At 42.0% G+C, this 9316-nt stretch overlaps 1 protein-coding gene across 1 annotated transcript in view; it reads left to right on the top strand.

Moving 5' to 3' along the window:
- The window catches only part of ARHGAP18 (Rho GTPase activating protein 18), a 66431-nt gene that overhangs the window by 1420 nt on the left and 55695 nt on the right, over positions 1-9316 (top strand). The window contains exon 2 of the mRNA XM_009880194.1: positions 176-440. Within this exon, the coding sequence (XP_009878496.1) occupies positions 176-440 (265 nt within the window). The remainder of the gene's footprint in view (positions 1-175; positions 441-9316) is intronic.

Genomic DNA, 9316 nt, shown 5'->3' with positions numbered 1-9316 from the left:
GGCGGCGGTGGGCGCTGGACCCCGGAGTCTTAGGTATCAGGCCGCTGTTCGTGGGAGGCAGGGCATAGATTGTCTTTATTTTGTTGTTTGGGTTTTTTTTTATGAGATAAACCGAAGGAAGGTGCAGGCAATGACAAGGTAAACTTGTTAAAGTATTTGCCGTTTTGCTTAAAAGGTGAAACTGATAATGGGCAAAGAAGCCAGCCTGCCTTTTACGAAGCGTGGGGACCTCCTGGTGCCTCGCAGCATGTGTTTGGTACAGGCAGAAGCTCTGCCGGCTTTTCGGCGGCAGTGAGCGGAGAGGCTACTGTGTGGAAAGGAGAGTTTTGTCTTTATGGCCCATTCAATCTTGCCCCTTCCTTGCTGAAACTGTCAACAAAGGTCCTATTGATAAAGATGGGGCTTTTATTAGTGCTGAGAAGCCAGCTGAAACTGGGAAGGTATTGAAACTGGCACACTGTTTCCATGCGTCCGTAGGAAGAGCGTGCCTGATCAAAGAGATTATAGTCTGATTAAACGAAGATAAAAGGAAGTACAGTGAGTCACCCTGGATAACTGATGCACCATGATATGTCACACCAAGAGTCCACGGCAAATGCAAGAACTGAACTGAGAAGTACAGCCTACCCCGTGTCTGAACCACAAAGCCATGCCTCTCTTTTTATTGAGGTACTTCCTTCTCCATAACTAATGTTATTTATAACCCCGCTTTCAGTCCGGCTGTCATCTTAGCTACGTATCTAAGGGCACTGCAGATCTAGTTGTTCCCTATTGAATGCAAAATATGTGCATTTTTGCAAGAAATCACAAAATCCACCATCCTTCTGTATTGTTTTTGATATTTTTACCTCTCATACCTCTCCTCAAACTTCCCATGGAGAAGGGACAAGATAAAACCACTTTCCCTGCTCCTTGGGATAACTTCTGAATAAGGGTCTGTGTATCTGGAGGCTGTTTTGACCCCTTTTAACGCAGGGCTGCCTGGATACATGGCTCTAAGCTGCAGTTACTCTTAGCCTCCAGAGGCCCCAGATGCGTAAGCACAGTCCTGTGGGCCCCTCCGTGTCCTAGAAACTTGCCTCCTGTGCTAAGGCAGCACCATTAGGAGCAGAGAACTCATTAGGTTCTCTGCAGCTGCTTCTGGGGAGAGCCTCCTGGGTGAACTGAGGCATTGCCATGCAAGTGACGGTGATCCTTCACACATTGTTCTGATGTGGGATTAAGGGAGTGTGGGGCAGATATAAAGGTGAAAAGCAGTCTCGTTTCCTTAATTATAGCGTATAAATGCATATGTTAAAGTTCTGCAGAACACGGGATTCCCACAGTTAGTTTGCCTGAGTTCCACTGCTGGCAGTGTTACAGTTTTCCAAGCCACGCATGTTGGCCATTTAGCTCGTTAAACTAAGATTCTAAAGGACACCTCTCTGCCTTTCTGCTGTGCCACTCTAAATTTGGACCACAGTCCTGTCTCTCCCATTTTCATTAACTAGTATCTCAACTCCATGGTCCTGATTCATCTGCTCTCTCCTGTCCTGGATCCCCAGTGTCTTGCCACTGCTGAAGGGAGAGAGGTTGGGAATGTTATTTTCATGATGCATGGAGGGAGGGGAATGACCACTTGTTATTTTTTGGTCTTTTTAAAACAAACAAACAAAGAAACAAACAGAACTTTTCTGAAACATTGTAACATTTTTGTGGGATTTTTCCCCCCTTTTTTCTAACTACTTTCCTTCTTCATTAACATTCCCAGGATGTGCAGAGCTGTGTGATAATAACAGAGCAAATGCCCAAACCTGCATAGTTCTGAAATATTTTGTGGAAATACGTTCTTCCATTATGCTCTGCGCAATGTGTAAGTGTACCAGTTCTGCCATCCAGATGCTGTATTTTATTACTGGTATGAAATTGGAATTTATTTTTTACGTTTTTTAAAAATAACAAAATAAGAACAACTTGCAGTATCTAGGTTAGCACCTCTCTACTAATTTGAAAATTCTGTAATTTTTAACAAGGATCGGAATATTGGGAAGCCAATGTAATACAGTGCCAGCTGTAATGAAGCAGCCCTTTTGGAAAGATTACTAGAGAAACTATGTTGAATTACTTTTTTTCAGAGGCATTCAAAATTGTGCATTGTCTTTGGAGGGTTGGGGAAGCGTGGCACTGGTACATTCTGGAAGAAGCAATATATTAGCTGTGGTCCAAACAAAATGGCATCCTAGGAAAGGGCTATACTTCCTAACCAGTTATTTTTTCCTTCAAGCATTTGAGAAATCTTGCTTTGTAAGACTAAAGAATTTTACTGACCTAATAGATTGTCAAGTTACTTTCCCATTCTTTTTTGGCCCTTTAAAGGCACAATAAGCCTGTGATATATTTCCTTTAGGAAAGGCTTATCTTACTGTTGTTCCTTAGGTTAAAATCTAGAACAGCCTCAGTATGATTACTTCCAAGTTTGACAATTTAACAATATTGCCTTGACAGTGGTGATGCACAAAATCCATCAGAGCTGTCTTCTTTGCTATAGGGAAGTTTATTTTACATTTTACTTTAAAGTAGTGGTTAAAGGAATATTTTCTGATAGCGTAGATACAGATTATGGGTGACTTCTGTGGTATACCTAAGTATCTAAGATCTTAGAGAAATCACAAAGGCAGATTGCCCATTATCAAATTCAGTTTTAATAGCTGTCTTTTGCATATTGCTTCAGTTTTCTCACTTGCCAGTTTTAACCCATTAGATCCACTAATGCTTTATTGGCTGTCTTGCTACGTGCATTTTGGTGTTGTCTCCTTTATGATCATGCACAAGGTTTTAAATCATTTCTTCTTGCTTTTTCCATGGAACCATTTCTTGTTACATGGACTGTGGAAAGTAAGAGTGAATCAGAGAGCTTTCAGACCCTGTTTCAGTGGCTGTTTTTAGGCATGTCAGTCTCATGCATGTGAAATGTGAAATCCGCACCCTTAAGCATAGACTTCCAGTGCCACTTAGGTTCCTTGCTGGGGAGTTTTACCACATCTACTGTGGCAGAAAGGACTGCAAGTCCTGTGTCATATTTGCCAGCCACATGTAGGTGTTTCAGATAACAGCAGTCTTCTCATATAGCTGTGTGGGCTTACCCTCAGGCAATCAAATGCCATTCAGAGTCCTCTGCAGGATTATTTCTGTCCTGTGGAGTGAGCGAATGTGCGTGTGTATGTGTATGCATATATGTGTATGTGTATATATGTGTGTAAAACTATTTTTAAAGTGTCATTATAAGGCTAAAGCCAAGTTGGGAGTATTCAATGGGTGGCGATTAGGATATAGCAAAACTGCAAGTAAGTGAATGCGTGCAGAGTGCATGCAGAACTAACGGCATGCATACCAGCGTGTGAGGCAAATACACTTCTGCTACAGAGCATTTTCAAGAGCTAAGCCCGAAATGCAAACTCAGTAATAGATAAATTATTTTAAATGTGGTGGCCACTGGACGTTGACTTTGCTTTTCTGTCCATACCTTTGTCCTGTCTGGGAGGCTGCCGTTCTGTATTGTCTGCTGTGCTGCACCAGGTTGTGGTGTGAGTCACAGCCTCCCTGTATCTGTTTCCAGCGTGTCACTGTGCCTGCACACCAGCAGCCGGCACGTGCGCTTTTGCTGCCACTTCACCTGCGCTCCTCTAACTTACATCAGAAGACTAGTTTTAGTTTTGAAGCTTTGCAAGTCAGTGCCTGTTTAACAACATATGCTTAACCCTTAGCTACTGTAAGAGAGAAGATTGCTGCCGCCTCAGGTCTCCTCTTTCGAGTGACATCTGCTAGCCAGGGCCTGCGGTCCCCGAGGCTCACTGTCCTGCTTCATTACCGAGTCCGCGTGACTTTGGGATGTGCCCGCTGAAGCTTGGCTCTGTGTGGCAGAGAAACTGGGGGTCTCAGTTGGGTTCTGTTGTAGGGAAGTGCCCTTTTTTGTGTTACTGTGCAAGTCTGCATAAAGTAAAATATTTATTTTTATATGTCTTTGTAAATACGGGCTTTACTCAGTAGTGATAGCATCTGTGTTCACTGTGGGGATGGGTGACAAGTGAGGGACGTAAAATGCTTGGTGTTTTCTACAGACTGCTGTGGTCTAAATCACTTACTCACCATTTGATCTCCCTGAGAAAGAAACCAGATGATAGATGTACTTTGAGCTTGGAAGAATGACAAAGACTTCTTCTATGAATTGCCCACGATATACGATTTTTTTTCAAACATTGACCATAATAGACATTACAAATCACACATACAAGAGGAGTTTATTCTTTCCTTACCAGAATAATCTGCCTCATTTGTTGTTCGAATACTTGCTCAGTTTATTCTGAAGATTTAATAGTTTGCATCTTAAGCCAAGAAGAAATCTAGTAGTGAGCATGCATTCATCCCTTTTTTTCGAGGGCAGTTTCCAACTCCATTCTTTCAGAGAGAAAAGTTCTCATACCTTTCCCCCTCTTTTCCCGTCAGTGACTCACTCTTGGAATTGAAATCCAGTGAAATCCTCTATGAAGGACTAAAGCACTGTTAGGGGTATGTGTACAAGCAGCAAACTCACAAGCTCATTACTCACAACTGACTTAAGTTGGTGGAGCCTTTTGCAATTTCATTTGCAATCTGCTAGTATGGCACAGATTGCAGGTTCTCCATATCGTCACAGCATTTGTTGTTCCTAACCCTGGTAACCTGTCTTTCGTGATGCCAGTATGGATGGCTCAGCGCAGTACCTTCCATATGTCGCTTTGCAAAGCAAAGACCTATCACACCTTGACTGACTTTACAAAATCACAGCAATCTTTTTATCTGCTAAGTTTGCTGGCTCTACATGAGCACACTCTTTATCTAAATGCATTAGAAAAATCTTTCCTGCCTTGGATTTGCCTCCTAATTTGAACAGTGTTTAGTGTCCGATGCCTACCAACATCTTCAGATAGAGCTGACAGGCAACAATCCATTAAGTTGCTTTATTTAGCATTACTTTTATGTCTTTTGTACTTCATGTATGTATAAATATATAGTATACAGAAGACCCTTAATGTGTTGCTTAGTTACGCGTGTATTAATCCCCGTAACTTGATCTACTGACAGCAAGTTATGGTATCCCAACATTTCCTGCTTCCTTGATTCGGGATTCTTGCTTCATGGGGTTCCCCCTTCCCCCGGGTTGCACCTTATTTCTTCTTTGAATTCATCTTGCTCCTGCCTTTGGTTCTTGCTATGTCTTTCCAATCAATTAAAAAGCCCTCCTAATGCCTGTTACCTCTTGTCAAGTTGCTGCTCAGTTTTATCTTGGTAGATGGAGCAAGTAATTCTCTTCGGGTCTCTTTGTTTCTTCAGTCTGAAAATCCTTTTTGTCGCACTTTTCTTCAGCATTTTCAGCATCCTTCTTTACCCTTAACCTGTTACTTTGCCCCTCCACCCCCCAGCCTGAATTACATGCAGTACTTCAGTACTGTAGTACTTCTCATGAGTGTTACCTACACAGGTAAAATCACTTCCTTGCTGCTAATTACCACCTCAGCCAATTGTATATTCTGCAGTCACGGCATCTTGTTTTTCTAAGCATCCTGGTGGAACTCACTTTGAGTTGCATGTCCATTCTGAGCCCTGGATCTGCTCAAGCTCTTCTTTTTCAGCGCACTCCTCGTTGCGCAGACATAGTCACAGTTTCTTGCACTTAGAGATCCGTTTAGCATCTGTCATTATGATAAAACAACATTGTTTCAGCACTGGGTGACCTGGATTATTCTACGTCGTGGATGTAGATTTGATTTAACGCCCTTCGCTATCAGTGAAATTAGTCTATTCAGTTCTACTCTGGGTCAGGCCCTTAAATAGCTATAAAATGAGAATAACTGTGCTGAATCAGTGGAGCTACATAGCAGAAATGAGGAAGATCAGGGCTCTCTGTATAAAGGCTTTCTTTTTTATTTTAATGACACACAGCGAATGAGATGTCATGCTTGTCTAGCTATAAGGAATGTGAAGCATAAAGGCCCTTTGAATATTTTAATTAAGGGCTTTCCCTTTTTTGCTCAAGTGTGTACAAATCTATAGGATACAGAGCATAACACAATGTATTACTAGATGTGCTGTTATAAGCATGTAGACTATGCAAAACTAGAATGTAACTGAACTTCCCATTAGGAAAGTGCCGGAGGAGCCATGTAAATCTGAACTCAACATTCGCTCTAAGTGTGGTATCAAAGGCATGTTTTTTGTTGTTTCACCAAGTTCTTTTTCTTTGAAGCAGAATTGTTGAACTTGTTTTCGAATAAGACTAATGGCATTTTCAGCCTGCTGACACTGGCACTCGATTAAAAAGTGTTATAATCTATTGTTGTTGCCAATATTTTACTCGTTTTGTAACTGTTACTAGAGAGGCTGGAGCTGAAAGCTGTAAGGTTTTAAAAGTCTACTCATAGGTGTTTTGGTAACATCTGCAATGCCAGCACTCTTCTCTACAGTTAATGCTTTTTTTAGTAGAGTTACTGAGTATATACTGTCATTTTTTTCTTCTATGAATCAGAATACTACAGCTGAATGGAGGCCGTAATTACAGTAAGTGATACAGCGAGGTTCCTGCTGTGAGTGGCATTGCAGATTCCTGTTATGCATGGGTCACTGATTGCCACTCCGGGCTTCTTGGTAAATCAACTTGGCCAGGGAAACAAAAACTCCACACTCGTAAGTTTTAAGTATTTCCAACGTGACAGTGGACTGTTTTGTGCTGCTGGTTTTGCAATGAACTTGCCTCTGCCTTGGACTCTTGATCTCAAAATAATCATGCTCAGGCAGGGAATTTAAACATTTATATCCGAATAAATAGGAAAGAAAAGTAGAGTTTTTCTTTTTTGAAGTATTTGGATGTGTACAAAATAAGTAGACTTGATTTATTTCATAAGTACAATTGTAGCCATCATTTTCTGAGGTATATTTTTGGTGGTACTCCAGGCAGCATATGGGATGAGCACCTAAGCAATTTACCCGTCTGTGCTCCCCCAAAAGCTGAAATGATGAATTTATTATTTGGACGCTGTTTTGTGTCAACTCTCTTGTATTACAGCGGAATAAAAGGGTGCACAGAAATGGTGACCTACCTGGTCATACCTTCCCATGAGGATAAGCTGCTCAACATTCCCCTTCTTTTGGTGAGACTGTTCCGTGCTGTTCCTGCTACAGCATCCCGGTCCTGTTAGCCTGGAAATGCTTTAATAAGAATTTTGGAGATTTTATCTGTCATCTTTCTACAACATCCTTCTTTCCTAGGGAAGCTTCTTAGACCAAAAGGTGACAATACAAATGTGTTAGCATGTTTCCTTTGCAGTGCCCGTAGTATTGTTGGAGGACTTAAAATGTTTTGGAGTGAAGTGTTTGAGGAGGAGCAAATGGGAATGCTTTTAGCATGCTTAGAAATATGGTCGAAGGTACACCACACATAAGAAAGCAACAAGGTAAGAATAATGCTGTCTTCAGCAAATAAATTAATATCTTATCATGTGTACTCAGTGCCAAACTGCAGCAGAACAGTCGGAGCGTTTTGCTTGATTTAGCATCAGTACAAATCTTCAATTCACCACTGCTCTGACTACCTCTTCTTCCTGTCCACCAGTCTCTAAACCACCAAGACAGCTTTCACTCTGCTTAGGGAAGTCAGGTATTTTGACTTCACTTCCCTGTTTGAAAACCAGGAAAATACTTAAGAGGATGTGTGAGAGGATTGTTTGCTCAATGGTTAGTGATAACGCTCTCAGTAACGTACATTGTTTATTTTTTATTATTTGTAATCGGTTGATTGTATTTAGCTCATTTCTATGTAATTGTCAGTACAGTAGATGGTGGGACTGAAGGCCACTGATGAAATATTCCCTCCTATCAGAAATTGTCTGCCTTTAATAGAATACAACAGCAAGGTCCAGGAGTATACTATATCAAGAGGTAACAGGGAGCTTTGACCCTGGTTTAAGAGAGTGCAAGGTTAGATTTTAACTGTACAAATAAAGCAGAAAGATCTTGTAGGCTTGTAGTGGCCCAAGGAGTCATATAGTAATTGTGGTTATAGCTGTGGTTATGAGTCCATGATCCCAGATACAAAGCAAAAGGCTTGGAGCAGTAACCAGAAGCCTCAGCTACTGAACAGCAAGGAAGCCCTGGTAAGTGCTGTCACACACAGAGCCATGACTCACTGGCCAGTCACAGCAGGAGACCAGAGCTGTGGTTACCATGGGCCAGTGGAAGATGCTTTCTCTTTTGGCAGTTGCTCAGAGGATGATAGATCTAACAGCTCTGTAGTGTAGCTTCTGGAGCCTCTCTGTGGGATTCCCATTGCCACAACCAGATAAGGGAACACTCATAATGGTGTTATGGTTAATGGTGTGGGAATAGTCGTCTCCATTGTTACAACCCAAATAGAGGGTGGGCTTTTGTGTCCTACTAAACCTGTTCTAATGACTTGGCTGTGTCATCTTGTCCTGAGAAGCCTGTATTTCAGGTGGACTTGAGGAATACCTTCTTGTTCTGTTGCAAGTATTATCACAGGAGAGAGATGCTACACTATTGCCTGAAACTTTCTTTTCATCTCAAGAGTGCTTCCTAAGGTTTGTCCTGAACCAGCAGAAGTTTTGATGTGGGTGCAGGTCATGGCCATATTAGGCTGAGACAAGCGGAGGCTGAAAGGGACATCACTGAAACTGGAGTTTCCTTCCAGCCCTCATGTACACCTTCCTAATGTTTTCCTTGCCCTGGCACGAGCATTTCTGAGCTGACTGAAGTCAGTTGAGCTGAATTAAAAAAAATCCAACTGAAAGCAATACTTTTTTGCAAGTGTTGTTATCAGACAGATTGGTTTTTAAGCCTAGCTCAGCAGGTGACTGCATCAATGATGGTGCTGGCACAAGGGGAGTGATGGAAACCCACAGGAAAGAGGGATTTCACAGAACCCTCTGGTGGCAGCCTACATCCATGCCAACTTAATGTGATCATTATGAGACTGCAGTTTGACAAGATAGCTCATTTTTATGAGTCCTAGTACTGGCTATGGCCACATCCTGTGAGAGGCTCATCTGATATAATTTAAGTCCATTGGTTCAGATTTGCTAAAAAGATGTTTGATGGCTTAGCTTTGCACTGACAGTTTTTTAGGCAGTTGGGGTACGGCTCGTCCTTAGCAGCCGCTCTAAAGCTACAGTAAACTTCATCTCTGGTTCATTTAGTCCTGACTCACATCATTCAGTGATTCAGTCGTGTGCATGGCTTCTACCTGCAAAAGGCAGGCTGCGATCTGAGAAGAGGTCTTTGGGATCCA

The sequence above is a fragment of the Charadrius vociferus genome, unplaced genomic scaffold, assembly GCF_000708025.1.
Source record: "Charadrius vociferus isolate BGI_N301 unplaced genomic scaffold, ASM70802v2 scaffold82, whole genome shotgun sequence".
In the NCBI taxonomy this organism is placed as follows: Eukaryota; Metazoa; Chordata; class Aves; order Charadriiformes; family Charadriidae; genus Charadrius; species Charadrius vociferus.
The sequence above is the reverse complement of the archived record's forward strand: the minus strand, read 5'-3'. Positions and strand labels throughout refer to the sequence as shown.